General features: G+C 39.5%; 1 protein-coding gene across 1 annotated transcript; it reads left to right on the top strand.

Moving 5' to 3' along the window:
- The first annotated feature begins 1,122 nt into the window (after positions 1 to 1,122).
- On the top strand, positions 1,123 to 20,271 carry c14h21orf91 (chromosome 14 C21orf91 homolog). Its single transcript, XM_041952261.1, has 5 exons — positions 1,123 to 1,255; positions 3,033 to 3,166; positions 13,700 to 14,203; positions 16,329 to 16,391; positions 17,473 to 20,271. The coding sequence occupies exons 2-5, from the start codon at positions 3,040 to 3,042 to the stop codon at positions 17,643 to 17,645; spliced, it is 867 nt and encodes a 288-aa protein (XP_041808195.1). The 5' UTR covers positions 1,123 to 1,255; positions 3,033 to 3,039; the 3' UTR covers positions 17,646 to 20,271.
- The last annotated feature ends 1,055 nt before the right edge of the window (positions 20,272 to 21,326 follow it).

The following is a 21,326-nucleotide window of genomic DNA, read 5'->3' as shown; positions in this document are numbered from 1 at the left end:
GCTGAAAATAACATTTGTAAGATAAAGAATCAGAGCCTTGTGTCATATGTGGTGTCATGTGGGTCATTGCAGTGTCTGAATAAATTCTGAGTGGGGGGACGACAACCTCTGACAAGGTCACACATGCTGTACTGCTGTGGCTGTGCAATTCTTACTGACAGTCTGTTAGTCATTGTAGCATAACATCATACTCTTGATGGCTCATAGTAAACAAGATAACATTATCAATTTCAAGGAAATGCATTGGCCTACTTTGCCGCAGGTGGTGATATGATATTGCTATTTCAATTTTGGTACTGTTTGCAATCAAAAAAAAAAAAAAAAAAAACTGCCTCTGTGACAGAGGTAACAGAATAAATGCCAAGGCAATTCTATTTGAATTCAGTGTAGTTTAATTGGGGAAGGCGTATTTTAACTGCCTTATCTGTTTTCATGTTTAATTTTGCAATGCACTTTGCAACACTGTTAAGAAAAGTGATACATAATGTTTATTATTATTATTATTATTATTATTAATCGCCATATAAGGTGTCGATACATCATATAAGGTGGTGATGGATACAAGTCCACTGGTAAAAGTAATTCTAACATATAGTTTGACGACTTTTAAAGGATGTCTGTTAATCTCTTTTATTACAGCAATGACTTCGTCTGGCTGTTCCTCTGGATCTTTCGCGGGAATTCCCACAGTGTGACTTCGTGAGAAGGAGAGTGAAAGCAGAATACGCAGTCGATGTTAGAGTCGTCTGAAATAAAGGGCCGCAGCCTCATACAATGTAGACAACATGGGCAAAATGCTGTACCATCACTACGTGGTATCTGTTGCATTAGATGTAACCCAGACCCCGAATTCTTTCATTCTGATGTAGAAATGTTTTGATGACGGTAGGAAGACTTATCTTACCCGATTCAACCGTAGGGGTGTTTTCTATGCAACTGCTCCCTGAATCGGCACATGTCGTGCAATGAAGCTAAAATATTTCATTAAGAAATTATACATATTTCTTGTGCAAAGAATCAGCGTCTAATACTATCGTTTAATTACGGGTGGAGTAGTCGATAATGAAACTACTAATGATCGTTTTCACCCCTCAAATAAACTCGTGGGTCGTTCCGCTGTGAGGGGGAGAGAGGTTCCTGTCGCTTCTGTGGTTTTGCCGTGACGCGCTGATGTTTGTATGCATACTGGGACGAAGGAGAACCGAGGTGGTCACACAAAAGGAATAGCTGTCCGAAGACACTCTTTAGGATAAAGGTGAGTTTAACGAAAGTGTTGTCCTGATATACTGGCGGGACTTTTATTTTTTGGATCCCTCGCTGTTTAACAACGCCAAATAACGGTCACGAACCAGCCAGACCGGAGTACTGAAAGGATGCTAGCTTAACTTCTTGTTAGCAAGCATTTGTTTAAACGGTATGCATGTAGACACTCGGGCAAACGCAAATTACCCAGAACAACTGACATTACAAATGTATTACGGCATTTAAAGTGGTGACAAGTAGATAAAATAGGCAGTGGTGAGGGTTAACAGAATGTGTGAATCTAACTGAGTGAAAAGTTGAAACGGAGTCCCGTTATCGCTATCACTGGCTGCTCCGAAAAACTGTTGAGTGGCTACTAGCGCTAACATTGCTAAGTATGAGCAGTGTTATCGTGTCTTCCCTCGAATATCATAGACTTGTACCTCTGAAAGCTCTTACATGCGGATAATGTAACCTTCAGTCCAATTCTTTCAGATGTTTCACTGTGCTTTCTGACATACAGAGTTAAATGTTGTCTAAAGGGACAAACAGCAGGGAAACAGGTTTCGATATGACTCAGGACTGTTATAACCTGTGTTTCATTCATGCCATGTCAGAAGAGGGGATGTCAGTGTGTTTTGTTTTTTCAACCTAGTTGCACTTTGGAAAATGTTACTCTTCAAACTAATTTGTCTGTCTTTCTTTTGGTCTTCATTTTGTGCAAAAGCCTTGTCCTCCCATTGTTGTCACGATGGAATTAATTTCCCTAAAGGATGTCAGCAACCTGAAAACCTGTTTAAGGAGACTGGTAAATTAGGAAAACTTGAATTTTCAAGAGAAACATAAGACTTATTAGACCAGTTTGCCAAATGCATGAAAAATTAAAAGCATTCTGATACAATAAACTGTACAGTCTTTCATATTCTGATTAGTGGTAGGTCATGTGAATGATAAGTATGATTTTGCCACAAAAAAGCAATATTACTAAATATCATGTTGGGAAAGCTGTACCAGAGCAGATGTTTTTCTTTCCTTTAGTGTCTGAAACAGTTCTGCTTTCTGAGAGTTCAGGCCTTTTGCCAGTTTATCAGTGTTATACAGCTGAACAAATATGTTTCCCACAGTTCGTTCTGAATGCATGTTTGGTCTAAATGTTTCCACTTGGAATGACTTCCACTGAAAAGAAGTTCTTAAAAGTAAGACTTGCATCAGTTATATACTGTTAACCCAGTGTAGAGACACACACAGCAATCTGAATGTTTTGTAGTGAATCCCTCCTTTCTGAACATGTCACCCTCCATTAACCAAAATCATCACACTTACCAACTGTAAATGTGAGTCCAGTCTTGAAGCATATGTTCTTTTCCCATAGAGATAACTTTTGTTTTAAGGTGTGACTGCTAATGTTTGGATTGTTGGTTCTGTGCGGGGATGATGACAGATTGTGTTAAACAACATGGGACCCAATAGCATGTTTGCACAGTGATTAGAGAGAGCCTATCCAGTTCAAGCTGCTGTGTCAGCAATTAGCTGTATCATTTTATCAGCTTGTGTGGTGATTTGTCAGTAACATCACTGACTAAAACATGTTAAAAAGGACACTGCCTCTTGTACTGTATCTGTACCAAAATAGTATGAACCAAAAAATATTCCCCCACTGACACCACTAAAAAGTGCATTTTTAATAAGTTTATTTGAAAGTGTGACCTAATTAGCAAAAAACAGCTTGGTTGTTGTGCAAGCTCCTGGTATTTATCATGTGCTCTCTTTCACTGGTTGTTTTTCCCCAGAAGCACCATGGATGAAGAGGAGCAGTTTGTGAACATTGATCTTAACGATGACAATATCTGCAGTGTCTGCAAGCTAGAGACAGAAACAGGGACCTTATCTTTCTGCCATGTCTGCTTTGAACTCAGTATTGAAGGTAAGAAACTGGATTGGGGGGCTGTTTGTTTGCTCACCGGAGTGAGGAGCAAACAAGTGCTGTTGAGGAGAAAGTTGAGCTCTTCACATACAGCTAATAGTTTTGTGCTGGCTGATGTTTCAAAGCAACCTGCAAGTTGCAGTATGCGGTGTAGTTCCTTAAGATTTTTTTCTTCACCCAAGCATGTCCTCTCCATGCTTTTTAAGTCCTGAACACACATACTTCAGCTCTATCAGTTTCACTGGCTTACTTCATGTAGAGGTAGTCGTATGTCGATAGATCAGCACTGGTCTCAGCTGCCTTGTCGCTATTGCATTTGGATCACAATAAATCACTTTTGCAGAGTCATCCAGCTTAACTTTTTGATCGTCACTTCCCATCATAGTGAACATGCATTTACACCAAGAGCTGTAATACAGCTTCAGAACCTTTCAGATTTGTTGATGTCTTATATGGTTGCCTTCCACAAACACTTCTTTATCCTCTCCTGAAACAACGTATGGGCCTGTGGGACCAAAGCCCTCACTAAAGCAGGCCACTGTGATTCTGCTGTTTGATGTGCCACTCTAATTCAAGAGCAAGTGTTTGAAGTTTTTTCAATTGTTATTTAATGAGTGGCCTATTTAAAGAAGACTAGTAAATCCGAAGGGATTAGATGTGCCTCTCATTCAGCACTTGTCTCATAGATCCACAAAGGCTATTTTCTATAATAGAGAGTGTGTGTGTTTATGTCTGCACAGTATGATTGTATATGACTTGTAAAACAACATTATATAGCTGACCAAGAGCTCCCAGAATGGTATATCATTCTGTCAACAGCAGGAGAAAATGCATATGGATGAAAGATTTATAGGTCTATTCTGTTACGGTGTAAGGGAACTGAGTGTGGGGGTATTGATTCATCATCCTGTAAAAGAGTACTCAGCCACAGCCTCAGTCAAGCATTGTTGGAATAGTACTTACTGTACGTTAAAGTTATGTTGGTAAGTGCTTGCAATCTCATTAATCTGCATTCAGCAAAAACATAATCGCAATATGGTAAAAGGATCGTGTTACATTTGCTGACATGTACAAACAATAATAACAGAAACCTATATAGAAGTGATATTATGAGACTTTCTACTTATTAAAATTAACATCCATTGTAAATGATTGATCTGTATAATATGTAACATGCAGTGTGACTTAGTTTCACATATTTACATGTTGCTCCCTCAGCAGCTGGATGATACTGTTGCATTTTTAGAAAACTAAATACAGTTCTCAGGTTCACCTTTAATTTTTTCCTGTGTTGCTCACTAGCAGCCTTTTCGGACATATGGGTCACTCTGTCTGAAGGGCATTACCCAACTTTTGACGTGTATGGATATTTATCGACATTCCACAATTGCACGGGTGGCATGTCTGGTCAATTGGGGCGTTCTTGCTTGCTCTATTTAATGTTTCAGCCAGAATGCTGCGTACAAGTGGGAGAAAGTCAGCTGGTAGAGCATTTGCGTAAGTTTGTCCCTGAAGCTTTTAATTATTTAGACAAAACTGAGGCATTCTTAGTAATGTTTCTCAAACTGCATCAATGCCATTGTGCGCTTCTCAGGGTACAGGTTTTGATGAAGCCTGTGTGTGGCAATGAAGTGGCTGTTATGTAACTGCAGAGTCTGGGGGGAGGTTTGCAGACAAGCACGTGTTTCTGATGCAGCCGAGTGTTTCATTGGTGGGAGGGGAGCTTGCCAAGCTGGATGTGGCTACTTTAGGCATGGCTGATTGGAAACTACGGCCAGGCTGCGTGCCCACTGACTGCTCATGTAGACTTAATAGCCACGTTACTCATTTATCCTGTGCCATCCTTCATTAAAGGGGGTAGACAACAAAAACCCAATCACCACACATGCAGACAGAGTGTACAGAAAATATGAAGGAGAGAGAATGGTCTCAATCTCTCATCACACACACAAACACACCCTCTTAAGGATGATTTGCTGCTGATGAATATTCATTGCCTATTGACTCTATTCAGGTTTTGAACATTTACTACAGACAATAGAAGCAGAATTGCTTCTATGTTTTTTAAAAGCAGAAGATTTATAGGTCTATTTTTTGTTGACTTGAACACATACATACTTCAGCTCTTACTTGTATGCTAATTGGTATGAAACATTTGCTGAAGATGTAAATGTGTAAATTTATACGAAAATTAAAGTATTTGCATGTTATAAATATATTACCACCTGTACACCAAGTGATGCTGTGTCAGTGTAAACTTTGATAAGAATTTTAAATTCATTCTAGTCTCAGTCCCTTACTGAAAATTGTAGTAGTTTAAAGTCACACTGTAGTCTTTTTGTTTTGTTGTAGTCAAGATTTAGTCAGTGGAACTCAGTTTTAATTTAAGTCTAATGTTGATCAATGTTTTATTCACAATTTTCCCAGTTTCATGATACAGTAATGGACTTTGCTGAAGGACACTTCTTCTGGTTGTAAAAATTCCAATGAAGTGTAAGTATACTTTGAAATGTGTGTGTAGTCATCTAGGCTGAGAATGTGTACTTCATCATCATTTTATACATCACATAAAGGTGGGTGTCTAAAGGTTGTTAGAACATGTGCAGAACATTCCTCTCCTTCACACATCATATTTATTTTCTGCATATATCTATAACACAACATCCTTTTTGGCCTCTTCGTGTTTGGTTGCAAAAAAAAAAATTCTCATCCAACATTATAGACGTTACAGAGGTCATAGTAATGAAATTATTGGCTTGTGAAGGACCCTTCTGTCTTCACGCAGTATGATGAATTATTGAAAAGGTATAATTTCTTTAACCTGATAAAAACAAACCTTTTATATATCACTGAGGTCTTCAAGGCTGCTTATGAAGAGAAAAAATGGTTCATACAGGACAGGCTTTTCACTTGATTTTGTGAAGTTAACTGGGTATATCTGGTTTCACTAATTTTAAGGAGGACCCACCAATCCCACATATTGATGGGTGTCATCCATAAGGCTGGGGGACTCACAAGAGACAGATTAAAAAGGAATGGTGAACACAGAAGATGAACTATCATTTTTTCAAGCTTTGCTTTGCAGAGTCTTGAAGATGCTTAGCAACAGTTTTCATAGGTTTGGTTGTGCTCCTAATGACGTCATGACGAGTAACATGAACTTCATATGGGTATAAAAGCAGTCTGTGTGTCCCTTATTAGTGTCCCTTATAGTAAAATAAATTTGCACACGTTGGTGGGGTGACGCTAACCTCTAACAGACCACTACAACAGGCACATCATGAGTTAACTGCTTATACTTAAGTATTAGTTCCACCCACATCCTCCCCAAGCTCTGCTTGGAAGTTTGCATGAAATGGGGGTGTTCAGACTTGTCTGTTTAAACGTCAGCTGCTGACACACAGTGTCTTAACAGCTGAAGTATGACAGTACTGTACATCAACTTAAGCACAAACAAGAAGATTGACAGATGTTGACATGGTGCAGAGTTGTATATAACCAAGGCTTCAGCCCATTGTAACCATAAGGTGCTGAAGTATATGTAAGGGCCGTCTGTGGCAAAAGTGTTGAACACTGTTCAAAGCAGGATGAATGTTCAGGAAGTGCAGCCTTTGTTGGAGCTCCAAGTGGTTGTTTCCCGAGGAAACTGCTTTGGCCTGTGTGTGCTGGTTCCATCAGAAAGTACCAAACAGAACTTGTGTCTATTTATATATTGTTCAACCTCTGCCCAACTGGGCACTTCTTACTTTCAGACCTTTCTTTTTTCTGACTGCACCATCTGAGTAGTGTACTACACATGATTACACAGCCTTGAGCGTCAACACAGTACAGCAGAGAATGAGAGCTACTGCAGTTGCCATACCGTAGCACCAAGGACCAGTTTAGCCAGTCTCCAGTTGTTGTTTATCTTCTGTGGAAGTGATGTCGCTGTTTCAAGCTGAAGGACTTGGTGTATTTGGGAGCAGTTCTTTATGACTGGCCAGAGTAACCTGACACCAAACCAACCCCTATAATGCCTGTGATACCAACGATTTTAAGATAGTGGTTTTGTAAGGTAGCCAAGAGAGCCAGACCTCCCATCCAGCCAAAGCTTGTAAGTACAGTAGTAGTTAAGAAATTGCAATTACATGGCTGAAAAAAGTCCTTTTGTACGAATGTGCGCAGGAATTGTGTGCTAGATTTTTTTTTGGTCAGATATCCTGGACAGGTCTCCAGTCAAGACTTTGTGTTAATACTCACATCAGTCAACACACCAATGAAGGTTGTTATTTGTCGCTGTATTTAGCTCACTCTCTAAGTATTCAAACCACCAAAAATGGGCACATTTAGTATTCACTGCAGTTTTACATATTCATCAGACTTCACTGTAAACACCTGAGATATCTGACTCTCATAAGTAAGTGAGTATTGACCTAGGGCCTCTCATACAGACAGTTTCCTTTAATCTCTGGTTCCTTGACAGCCAAGGTGTCTCCTGAGCTGCTAGGTTCAACTAAAGCCCCGCACCATTCCTTTATCTCCTTACAAAATGCAGATGGAATTTATGCTGAGGCCTGGTCATATTACCAGCTGGGTTTGGAACGAAAAAACAGAAAATTCCTACAGCGAGAGGCTGGAATGATGCAGATGGTGGTGATTCTGGTTGCTGCTCTACAGGAGCTATTGTAGCATGCCCTTATAAACAGCTCATTCATTGTAGTTGAACTCTTCACCCTGTGTTGTGGAGTGGCCTGATTATGTTGCTGCCAGTGGTAGCTGTGTTTTTGAACACAGTTAGAGTCCAGAGATTTACTGAATGTATAGCTGACCTTTCTGAGCCCTGTATTTTGGTGCTGCAATGCTTTGTGTATAATGGGTTGCTTTCTACGTGACTCTATCATTGGTTTGAATAATTAGCCCTTTCATCTTCATTCACTGCTTAATTATGAGTAAATAGTCTAAAGGGGGTGATTCTCTATTGTATACAACTCTGAAATAATTGTCTTTTTCACCACTGGTTTGTGACGCTCTAAATGAACTTATTCACATAGTCTAAACCACTGATTGTGATGCCAGTGTCAGCAACTACTTTTATAAAGACAATTATTGTCTACCACCTTGGAGTGATGTACATTGAGGATGGTAATGTGACAGCAGCCACAGTGAAGGTCGCCATGTATCTCTATTACAGGTTTCATTGGATCTACCCTGTCTGACACACCCGGGGAAGACGGCTTAGGAGAACAGAGATAGGAGCATTATCAACCAGCTTGTACTATTAACACAAGCCAATATAAAATAACGCCATTCTTGTGGAGCTTAATTGATCAGCATAGGTTAGTCATGAAATGCAGACCCCTCTTGGGGTAAAGTTTATTCCTGAATTACTGAAATAACTCTGCTTCTTAACTTGTTATTTAATTTCTAGCAGTTTGCAGTGAATTGTGACTTTTGATACTGGGTGTTCATAGGCTTTTTTTCTTTTTTGTCATTTTGACTAATAACAGAGCCTTGGCAACAGCCTAGAACTTTGATACAAGGTGTCCTTTGTCATTAGCTATCAGGGCACGTTTTATAACTTGTGGTTCTTTGCTAAAAACAAAGCTTCATAACCTCGGAGACATGGTTTTAAAAAAGTTTATCGTAGAGTTTACCATGCTCTACCCAGGAAGGACTACGTTTCACTGCCTGTATTGTACAGCACAAACCATCAAGCACATACAGTACATTTGTCAGTATTGAAACACTGTGTAAATCATTTTTGTTCCTGACAGTTATTCGTAGGTGGGTTGGATGCTCTATTACATTCCATTAAAGATGATTGACATTATAATTTTAAGTATTAATTATGTTATGACACGATTTGCCTGACTTATTATAATTACATTTTGAAATCAATCAGATGTCATTGCTATGCTATGCTAAGTCTATCTTTATATAATGATTGACTTTTGAGTCTCATTTTCAACTCATTTGGTAAATCAAATGAGACACTGGGAATGGGAGCATCAACATAACAAAGAGAGAGAGATCTCTTACTGCAGGATTTGTATCAAATATACATATCAAGGATCATAGCCACTTGCTGTCACAAGCTGTTGTTGTCTGATTTTAAGGGATTCTCATTTTGCGTCTTGATCCAGTTGCTTATTCCAGTTACTATTAATTAAACATGTTTGATGTCACTGGTGTGGGTTCGAGAAATAATGTAAAAATGTGCTCATCCCTGTATCTCCTCTTCTTGCCTTCACCCGAATTTGGCTTTTCTGTGTCTCTGTACTTAAGTGACATTTGTGCAAATCAAAGCAAGGCAAATTGGATGTCTATTCCTTTTTGAGGTATTTTGTGGTAACTGTGATGCCAAGCGGCTATTAGCTGTAGCACTTGAAGCAATTCAGCGTATTGATTAAGTTTGGTGTACTTGCACGATTCTTGAATTTTTGGGTTGTATCCTAATGGTTGAGTGTAATTATCATAAGGTGCTTTGGATAAAAGCATCAGCTGAGTGAGTGTGATATAATGTGCTGTCACGTGTGACTTTGTTTCTTCATAGTAGTCTGTCATTCATTGTGTTCTCTGCTGTTGTGTGCTAATATGTGCATGTACTATGAGTATTTGTATGTTTTAGTAATCCTGGGGCTGAAGCAGATGGTACAGCTATTGTAATTTTTATTTTTAAGTTTGGTGAGTGTAGTTTTGTGCTGTATACTGGCAGCTAGTCTGCTCTGTGGGTACTGTTGTAGAAGATCTGCGGTGGTTAACAGGTGGTTTGAGTTCACATGTCATTGAGTTCACTGTTGTTCATGTCATCTCTGTGTTGGTATCCAAGTCGGCCTGTGCAGCTGCTGACAGCACATTCTTCTAAGTTGTGCCATTCAGCTCTGTTTGACACCACTGATGACCTCTGTCCCACTTGTCCTAGTACTAACTCTCAGCCGTTCATCTCAGTCTGTCAGAGATCGAATGTCTTTGCTCAGCACACACATACTGTTGAAAGCAAGACCAGGAGTCTGCAGAAGGTCGCTCTAGGCGAGACAAAAACGTGTTACTGTGGTCATTGTACTTGAATGTATCACGGAACAGTGTCTGTATTATGGTCTGCAAACATGCATAAAGGCATCAAGTTCTCTGTGACAACAACCACAAGACGAAGTGGTTACTTCACCTTTGAGAATTATCCAGCCAACAGGCATCATTCGTCCTCAGAGCTTTGGTGCTGCTCCACTATTCTCTAAACTTAATACTCAAATGCCTCGATTTCTCTAGTGAATAAAAGTTTCTTATTTTTTTTTGCGTGTATCATCATTATTTATATTTACTCTCAGGGACAAGTTGATCAACAACTGAAGACTATTAACTATATTTTACATTTCTCCATTGGACCTAAGCATGTGTCTTTGCTTTCTCTGCTGTTTTACTGAATGACAGGCTAACTCTGACTCTTTCACAGAAAAGGAGGGGAAAAAAAGGCCACTGGTTATTGTCTCTAGCTGTCACAGCTAAACAATGTTGATTCACCTCCAGTGAATTGTCTCTGTGTGCCTGTGCTTATGTTTGCAGCCATGAAAGACAGTAGTGCTAAGCTGCTTAGCTGGAGTGAGGTCTTTGGCTGGTGGTGCACTGGCCTGGTTGTGGGCCAATGATTTTTCTGCTAGGCAAGTGGTAGTTAGTGTGTTTTTTTTGCTAGTCCAAAGACTGTCGCTGATCGGATTATAACATGGCTGCTTGATAGGCAGAAAGCTCCTGCAGCTATTAGTAAAGTGTCTGGAAATTCATTGGCCATTCAGCAGGCAATGGCCAATGAATGCTCACATACCTTATATATACTGTGGTTCCCTCACAAGACTAATCCATTGTAAAGTCTTTTTAGGCACCCGGGTCAGAACACAAACATACAGAGGCTAAGAATAGATCTCTGTACACACAGTTGTGTAATGATCTAAAACCTTCTGATGTACTGAGGCATACAAGATCCAGTAATGCTTAGTTATGGACTGTTTGCTTTAATCCTGCAGGCATACAGCAAGCTTTCTAAAGACATGCAAGTGCATGACACAGGAACAAAATATTTTGCCATCAACACACTGTTTTAAAAGATGGTCATACACTTGAAAGAGAAACACTTCAGTCAGTGTATATTGTTTTATGGCTTCACATAAGTTTATCAAGCTTGCTAAAGTGATGCTTGTAGGAAGTACTGCTTGTAGCCACTGCTGTTTGATGTGAAATGGAAATGAACTTGTTTGCTTGGCACACATTAATGAGGCTTCTCTGTTTTGACTTGATTTACTTTTGGCCTAAATGCAGTCTAAACGTAATTGAGCACAGGTTCTCTTCTGACTGTTTTCAGTAAATTGTGGACAAAACTGCATCTGTATCATCATGGAATCTTTGAGACAGCGGCAAAGCAACTAATTTAGCATTAGAGCATTTCCCGTGTTGGTTAGAACCTGTCAGTTACAGGATGTTAGTAACTGACCCTGTTGGAATTGGCTGTTACAACCCTTTGTTAAAGGAAACTGAAAACCTTGGTGTCCGTGTGTGTGTGTGCATGTGTGGTTTCCTGTGCTCATGTGTTACATGGTAAAGCGCTAAGAGAGCCACGCCAGGTAAACCTACCAAAGCGAGCTGTTTTGAACTGTAAGAGCAACGGTGACTAATCTCCTCACTTCAGGTTCCGACATGTATGCCTGCCTGCTGAGAAATGTAGGCCGAGAAGAAAACCATCACACAAGCGGCTGTGCAACACACTGTCACTTAAACCTCATCTGCTCTCTCTTGCACACACACAGTTTTTACTCTCATTAGCTTTCACCTTCAGCTTTGCTTTGTTTATCAAGCTCTGGCCCATTTTAATCAGAGGTTATTTAACTTTGGTCCACTTGCTACGTGTTAATTTCCTCTGTGCATACTAAAATGGATCCAGTGTGACCTGTTTTGACTGGACCCAGGAAACATCACTTTTCTTCCAAATGGAGGTACTTGCAAGGAATGTAGTCTTAATTATAGAACATCAGCCCAGGTACTGAAGTTGTTTTTTCCACGTCCTTTTAGATTAGAAAGGTTAGATTGTGTGGTTTCTGGGACCCAGGGTCGTCCTGTGTTGAAACTGGCTCATATGGCTGCTGTTTTCACCTAGTGCAAACATTAAGATAAAGTTGAGACTTTTTAACAGGGATGTTGAAAATCAGTTAAATAAGTAAGTGCTTCTTTATGTGGACAGAGACTACTCACTGCACCTTCCTCTCTTCTGTTGCTTGGTAAAAATATTTCAAATATGCTTTATGTGTTTGCATTTAGACTGGGTTAATCTATTATCCCTGCTATCTCAACGCTCTACTGGCTAATCCACTGCCCACTAAGAAGCTTTCACAGAGAGATCGCGATAGGTTAATCTGTCGGTTTTGGCTTGGTATCATTCTAGTTTACTTTTATTTGCTGTGGCAAGTTCAATAGGTCAGTATTGTCTCACTACCTGCTGAGCTCTCTGCTTGATTGCTTATCAACTATTTTATGTACTTTTTTATGAGTTAGGAACCCTACATCTTGGGGTTCACTGTATTTTTATGCCTTTGTGCCAGTGACCGCTGTGGACGGAGGATTTATGTTTTCGGGTTGTCGGGTTGGAATGCCGTATCTCAGGAACGCCTTGAGGGAATTTCTTTAAATTTGGCACAAATGTTCACTTGGAGGCTATTGATCAGTAAATTATTAGTGATGTTGAATATACAGTGTAGCTGAAGGTCATTTACAGTCATCCTGTCTCCAGATGAATTTGGTTTTAATCTGGTTTATATCCCGATTTTTGACATTGCTGTCATGACAACTACTGGAGAGACTGTTGTATATTGTTGCTGCAGAGGTTCACACATGAACATTTCACTGGAGAATTTGCCATCACAGAAACAAAATGTGTCTCTTTTTCTTCAGTACACAATTTTTCTTGTCTGCCTCAGTTTTGTACTGGCCCAATTGCAAGAGATGTGATGTTAATTGATTAAATGTTGTTTAGTTGTCACTAATCATTCTGGACCTTTGACCTTGAATAAAAGTCAGATGCAGACCTTTGAGTGATAAAACACCTTATCACTCCACTTTTAACCCCTGGTATAGATCTTCTGTGCTGCCAGCTCAAAGATGTGTGTGAAGCATCCACATTTTACAATTTGTAGCTTCTTTGCAGCAACATCCATATTTGATGCATTGTAGTTCACCACAAGCTCATTGGTGCTGCTGATATTGAGCTTCAGGTGATTGTCATGGCACCATGCGATGAAGCTCCTATCGGTCCTATATAAAAGTGAAGACAGCATTTTCTCACTAGAAGTTCTTCACTGGAATCATACATGTCAATAAAGTGATAACTTCCATTTTGCCACAACTATGCTTAATACCTTTTAATAAATTACCTCAAAATCTTAACTACACATATGAGTCTGGACAGACATGGATATAAACTGCAGCCTGAAGGCACTAACTGTAGTTGCAGTGTGGTTGTAGGTTTTAGTAGTATTTGACCTATTGACTCATTGCTTTATCTCTGTGTGAATGCAGGTGTCTCTTCTGCTACCTTGTTGCACTCAAAGTCCCTGCGGGGTCACAGAGACTGCTTTGAGAAATGCCACCTCATCGCCAACCAGAAGCTGTCACGTTCCAAGGTCTCCCGAAGTGCCTACGAGGGCATGAAGCTGGCGCTCAGCCAGAAACTGAACCGCATCATCCAGTATGCCCAGAACAAAGACTCTGTCTCCTCCAACAGCTCCAGCAGGCGGGGGGCCAAGCTTCTTTGTTACAATCAGCAGAGTGACTGCAAGCTGCTTCCCCAGTCAGATGCCCAGGTGCCCCGGTACACTCCCTGCTGGGACAGGGGTAAAGCAACAGGGCTGCCTGATTACACCATGGGAATGTTGGAGTGCCACACAGCAGAGGAGCTGGGGCTGCTAAAAGAGTCACAATCCGACGTTTGGTCGAGTGACGGCAGGAAAGGTCTGCATAGCCGGAACCAGTCGTCAGGAGGACAGACACAGGACAGACAGCAGGGCCACAGCAGAGATGAATGTGAGTACATAGAAGTGAATTGTGTTATTTACCTGCAACTTTAGTATTGTCAGTATGTAATTGAAGCAGTAGTGGAAGCTGGACTTTTTTCTACTTTTGATGGAAGAATAGTGTTGACAATATGCCAACAGAAATGGATCGCAACACTCCTCTGCCTCTCTTCTCTCCTCTTAACTTGTTCTGTGTGATCTCTCCGAGGTCTCAGAAACCTCTAGGCACTTATTCGTTAAGAGGTAGCAATCTAAACGGTAACACAGGAGCAGAAGATATGTTCTTCGTTGGTGTGTCCTTCATCTTCTTCTTTCCTATGCTCTCCAGACAAACGTTAATTTTGTTATAACCTGCAGATACAGCCAAAGCTGCTCATAACTACAAATTCTGTGCTTTTAAATGAAAGATAGCATTGTTGTTTGCACTTAATTGTGTGCATATCTTTACATTAGCTCATCATCAACCTACCAATACTCAGTGATCCGAAGATATTGAACCAGCAAATCGACTGATACGATTTTGCAATTTTCGATATTTCATGAATATGTAGGCCTTTTTTCTATTGGTTTGTTAATAGCTGGTTAGTAGTTTTAGTAATGCAATTTCTTTTTTGTAAACAGCTCAGAACTGTCCTGCAGCACATGAATGAAATTACTCATTCCTTCTGATGTTGCTCAGATTATTCCTTTATATAGTTATTAAAAAGGTAATAGACAAGTTTCACAAGTTGTTTACTACGCTTACACCTTTGAAGGGACAGTTCAGGTTTTTTAAATGGAGTGGTATAAGGTACTTGTCCAAAGTCAGTGTATTTCCTACAGTAGATATCAGTCAGCATGCCCCCAGTTTGGAGAGGCAGACAGGAGTATTGGAACAGAAGCTAAGTAATGTAATGCTGTGGACAGGGTCAGCATAAAAACATATTTTAGCTACCTAATACAAGACCCTCCTAAAATCATCACTGTTAGTTTAAGTGTATGCTATATTTTGAATATTTTCACTGCTTTACCTTGCTGTCAGAAAGCCCTTTCCCTTGGCACAACATTTTCTCAACAACACTCCACACAGTGGTCCAGACCACCACTAAATATGCCAGACTGGCTTTTACTGAAGAGCACTGCTGTACTCACCCATCAGGTAATATAGCACTAAATACCCACAAGTAAATGAAACGACTTACGAAAGAAAATGCTCTTTCCACAGATGTTTCCCCTCTCTCTCTTTCCGCCTGTTCAGTCTCCATCTGCAAAACGACTTCTATATACTCTAGTTCATTATGGTGTCCGCTAGTCCCCACAGTGAACAGCATTTCATTGTTGCTGCTGTCATAAATACTCATTTTTGTTTTCTGATATTTGTTATCTTTTCCACTAACTGCTTAAAGTCTGACCCTGCGTTGTGTGATAGAGCAAGGCACAGTTGCGCATATACGTAGGAATATATGGCCGTATGGAATGTGCCAAAGGAAAAGTGCTGAAAAATATTGATAAGTGTATTTATTTATTTACAGTAGGTAGTACACTGACTACGCTTGAGTACCTCATACAACCTTGCTTCAAAAAACCCAAACTGTGTAACTTAAAAATTCTAACTTTATGATGAATTTTATTTGTCTGATTTTTGTCTCCACACATATGCAACAAAACTAGTCTTTTTGTTTGTAGTTAGGGACAGATAGAGGAGAAAAGCAAGAGAGTTTTCTGTTTCTGTTGTCAGACAACAGAACGAGTACAGAATTTGATCTGAGCTCACAAATACTTTGTTGACCAGTAGTCATTACAAAGCTGCTGAGCTGCAGATGAAATAATAATTTATAATAACAACATTGTCAGACAAAACTAATTAGAATACAGGTTAATCACAACAGGTGAGCTGTGAGATATTAGAATTTAAAATGAGTGACAACAGAGAAGGTTCAAAGCACCAAAAGGTTATCATATTCAAGTACAGCCACAAAGCATCTGTTACCAGATCTAAATGAGCTGCTATAATTATGCTTGCAAAGCAACGAAAAAAGCTCCACTTCAGAAACGTTTCCAGTGTACACAGCAACCACAATGGAGCCATGACTGAGCCGGAGCACAGACGGGTGCTACATACACTATGTGTGGCTAATTTTGTTTTTTTCTTTTAGTGACTAAAATGAGTGTGGACGAACTCCATCAGCTGAATGCCCAGCTACTGCTGCAGATTCAAAGTAAGTGGTTTTTACTGGCTTTCTGTGTTAAGTTATACAATATAGCAGATTGAACACAACCTTTAATACCGTATTTCCTCAGATAAAAACAATTTTAGTATTTTCATACTAAAATATGACTTATAAATATGATTTATACTTCAAATTGGAGGCTGCCTTTAGTACAAGCTTAAGCCCAAATTTCCTCTGCAATTGAGGTTAATAAAGCTTCATCTCTAATGAATCCCCATATTAGATTCTTGGTCCCCTGAATAAAAAGGAGCATCAGTAAACATGTTCGAGCTTTAGAACATGAGACTCAGTAAAGCAAGGGCTGATATAAACTGCAGAGCTTCTCTAGTCAACACGTCATCTACTTCCATGTGACCAGCTGTGTTGAATTGGCCACTGTGTGGTGCTTGCTCATGCCTACCCTGCCTGCCTGTTCTCTCCATTCTTAATCAGTGAGACCTGTTGTGTGCTGCACAAAGTTAACAGCTAAGCTACACACATCTCATCTCAAATAAGTTTACTTTTTTCCTCAGTACCCACTAGACCAGGCATGTCAAACTGATTCCATAAAGGGCCGTGTGGCTGCAGGTTTTCGTTCCAACCACGGAGGAGCACACCAGGCTGGAATCAATTAATCAGCTGATCTCAGTCTTCAGCTGATAACTAAGTGATCCCTTGGTGTTGATTGGTTGGCCTGGTGTGCTCCTCCTTGGTTGCAATGAAAACCTGCAGCCACACGGCCCTTTATGGAATCAGTTTGACATGCCTGCACTAGACCATGGGACAGCTGATGTAGCAGGGTCATTATAGTCACTACATTGTAGATAAAATTTCCTCCTTTTTGATTGGCACCCCAATCATCATGAAACATTCCTGATATTTTCATCTTCAGTTAGTGACTAAATGTGCCAAATGTCACTGTGGCCTGTGTCAAGAGGGAAATTGCATGAGGTAGTGTGTGATGTCCTCTGATGAAACGAAGTCTAGTGGGTGCTTGGCCTGAGGTGGGGTGGTTATTGTATATATAAGTTGACCTTGTGTGTGAACGAAACCACTGATTCCCTTTTCCTGCCCCTCTCTCTCTCTGCAGAAGTCTTTGAAGAGCTGACTGTGGCCGTGCAGGAAAAAGACTCATTGGCATCAGAGCTGCATGTGCGTCACATTGCCATCGAGCAGCTCTTTAAGAACTGTGCCAAACTGCCCTGGCTGCACATTAGCAGGGCTGGGGTCAAGACCAGCAGCACCAGTGGCCCTGTTGAGTGAGATGCAAGGTGCTGGGAGGAATCTGAAAAACACTTCAACATGCTGACTGCAGCATGGCTGAAAAAGCCTTCATGTATACTGAGTGACTTTTATGGTCACTTTTACGTCAAGTTGTTAGACCTATATTAGAGCTGCATTAAGGGCTGGGTTGACGTGGCCTCTGTTCTCGTGGTTGCAGTGATGATGCAAGGATTAATGGCGGTTTGCAGTATAAAACTAATAGCTGGTCTGGCATGTGACCTGAATTCCACCCAACTCATGTACCTAAGATGCATGTAAATACCTGGCGAAATGGGGCTCAGAGTTTCCTGGGCCCGGTACACAATGAGGACTTGTTCTTGTTGGACATGATTCTTGAAGAATATCTTTTAAGATTTACATTAGTACAGACCGAAAAACAATGTGTCTGCATAATTTTACATAAATGATTGCTGTTGGTTTTATTTTCTTTTTGCTGTCAAACATTTCAGTTTTCATTGTTTTCATTTTTGCACTGCTTAATACCCCTCCATGTGTTGTTTGATGGTTCTCTGTAGACAGTGGTGAGTTACAGTATTTTATAACGTGGCATGGGTGAATACTTGATGAAGATTGTTTGGACGAAGTCTATCATATTCATACCATCAGGCACTGCCAGCAGTTATGTTAGATTGCTGTTTTAATGTACAGCATTAACAAGGTTTAAGCATTTCCTGCAGCTGCACACTGGCAATATAATAGCTTGAAACATGAGTGTTAGAGTTGCCTTCATACTGCTTGAATTAGACATGATAGTTTGTGAAAACTGTGGAGATATTTACCATCTTGTAGATAAGATATATTCAACAATAGTTGACATCTGCTGGGGAGGTTAAAAATAATTAGAAACACTATCAAAGCTTTGATAAATTTCTTTTAAATAGCAGAAATAACATAGGACTGAAAAATTATGATGCAAAAATGGCAACATATTGAAATAAGGTCAAGTGTTAATCTGGAAAACGGCATGGGCAAGTATAAGACAACACCCAAAAGTACCCTAAAGCATCATTGCAACAAAGCCAAATCAAAGTGTGAAGGTTGACAAGGCTCTACTAGCTGTGCAGGTTTTGTTGTGAGGTTTGTGAGGATGATGACTATTTTGGGAGTGTCTATGAACTCATAATTTGTAACGGTTGGCGAGCAGCAAGTGGAAATATCACTTGTTGAATATCAGTTAATATACCCTCCTAAAGTTAGTGTACTTACTTAAAGCAATAGGTATTTTGTTTTTAATTCAACATTTGGGTTTGTAGTGACAATTATTGTTGGTGAGATTTACTTGATATTTAGTATAGAGCTGTTTGGTGTCTGTTGTATAGCTTCAAGCACAAGTTGTACGTACAGCTATACACTGAAAGAGCACCATCAGATTAGCAAAGGTGAAACTATTGAAAAGAAGTCAAGCTGCCAAACCAAAGTCTGTATTTGATCTGTTTTACGTGTGAACTACGAGCATTTGACTTAGACTTCATTAACAGAGGAAGGATGCAATACCAAACTGATATAAAACTCATGTGGCTTAGAGATTTCTTATGTTTGGTTCATTGTGTGTAATAATGAATCAGATGTTTTTATTCTAAAAGTGTTGATGTGGAAATGATTAGTGCACATGTCTGTGTTTTGTGATTTGTTTTATTTATCTTTTTAAATTTTCTTTCATGTGTAGTTTAACTTTTGCCCTCTCTCCTGCATTGATGTTTGAGAGCTAAGTTGATGTCACAGCAATACAAACAGGATAGTTATGTCTACTGTGCCTCTGGAGGCCCCTGATTTGCGAACAAAAAAAGACAAAGAAGGATATAGGGAATGATATTAACAGTCAGGGTTTTAAGCCTGCAGTTTTGCTTAGTTTATTATTCAGGAACCCTATGCAAGAACGAGACAAATAAATAGAAGCAGAAGCCTTATAAAGTAGAAAACATCTCAAAGAATATTGGTTATCTGAGTTTTCCTCAGAGGAAGTCACAGAGCTACTTGAGTATAATAAGATGGGGAAGACAAGGTTCTAATCAGATTGATGTTTAGAAAAAGTCAGCATTGTCAGTGTATCTGTTTTGCTCTCTTTGTAAGAGATTAAATGTATTTGACCCCTTTTAGGGTTTAAAGTTAAAGGTTTTAGCTCCATTTTAAACTTTTATCTTGGATTTATTTGGATTACTGTGTGCTGAGTGTGAGAATATTCAGATTACTGGTCCTTGATGTAAGTTTTTAGTCATTCAGTCTACAGTTACTTCTTTTTTATTTGTGTTTTAATTATGAATGCTGTGTATTTTTGAATGCTGTGGAAACATGCCTGGGCCTATGTGTCAGCTCAGCAGAAACTTCAGGCGGCCTGGCTTTGGGTGTCTATTCTTTCTGGCGGTCTCATTATCATTTACGGGAGGTGTAAGCATACCTGTTACATTTCCACCTCCTTCCTTTAGACTTGACTCTTTGTTCATTTGTTTTCTGATGTTGAACAAGTCTCCATTTGTGTTGTGTGATGTTTTGGATTCTATTTATTCTGTGTGTTCATGGACCTTGCACAGGCTATGTGATTTGTGCTTAAGTGACAGTTTGTAATATTTTGTAAAATATTTCAATAAAATGAAATTATTTTTTACTACATATGCTAGTATTTTCACAATTGTGGCCTCTGCTGCGGGGACAAGAAATGTTGGTAAGATAGTGGTTATCAGTGATGCAGGGGTATTGTGTATATTTCCATCGTTGGAGAGGAATGTGACTAAATGGATTCTTCACATAGGTGCTTGACAAAAAATTCAAAACAGAAAATTCCAGGCGAAAGAGAAGAAAGCAGCAGCTCTTCAGAATCAACTGCAATCACCTATTCCTCTGTTCATTTCTAAACAATTCACATCATGGTTTTTCTTCAATTGTAAGGGACATGAAGTGAAATGTTGATTTTAAGCAGTCATGCATATAACGTACTACTGGCAACATAAGCAATACAGAAATGGCTTCATACATTGAGCAAGTGCTAAGTTCCCCATCATTTCACCTGATTATAAACCAGTTGTTGATTTATTGGATTTCTAAGATGGACTGCACGTTGATCGAGAGACTGTACCTGTTGCAGTGTGTGGTAGATGGAGGTTGGTTGCCCCCTTGTGGACAGAAAGCTTGTATAAACTGAAATACAAATGATTCAGGCGGTCGCAATGAATGTTATTTCCGGGAAATGGTCCCATTTTGTTATGTAGTCAACTTCACAAAGATCGATTTTAGAAACCTCAGTATTAACAATGTGACCTCAGAAATGCGAAATTTCATGGAGTGGTGACACAATATGGTTGTCATGTTCTCCTAATTATTATTCTTGTCATTTATGTAAAACCTTGTCCTCATAGAGCGCCCCTCCCCTCCATTTATGGTTATATGACATTATTAGCATAATATTACAGTTTGTTTAACACATATTTATTCAGTTCTTGTATAAATACTCAAGCAACTAACTGACAATGTTATTTTGGCGAACTATCAGATTAAAATGTCTAATTTGGAGGCAGGAAAACTGATTTCACACGATGATCAGCAGTTAAACTTGAATTTATTTTATTACGAGTGGCATAGACTAAAATCTTACAAACTTCACACCTAAAGTAATATATTGTAACTAGCTTTCCAGTCAGTGTGTAGTGTTACAATGTAAACTTGGAT

The sequence above is a fragment of the Chelmon rostratus genome, chromosome 14 (assembly GCF_017976325.1).
Source record: "Chelmon rostratus isolate fCheRos1 chromosome 14, fCheRos1.pri, whole genome shotgun sequence".
Taxonomy (NCBI): domain Eukaryota; kingdom Metazoa; phylum Chordata; class Actinopteri; order Chaetodontiformes; family Chaetodontidae; genus Chelmon; species Chelmon rostratus.
Note: the sequence above shows the minus strand (reverse complement) of the source record. Positions and strands in the feature narration are given on the sequence as shown.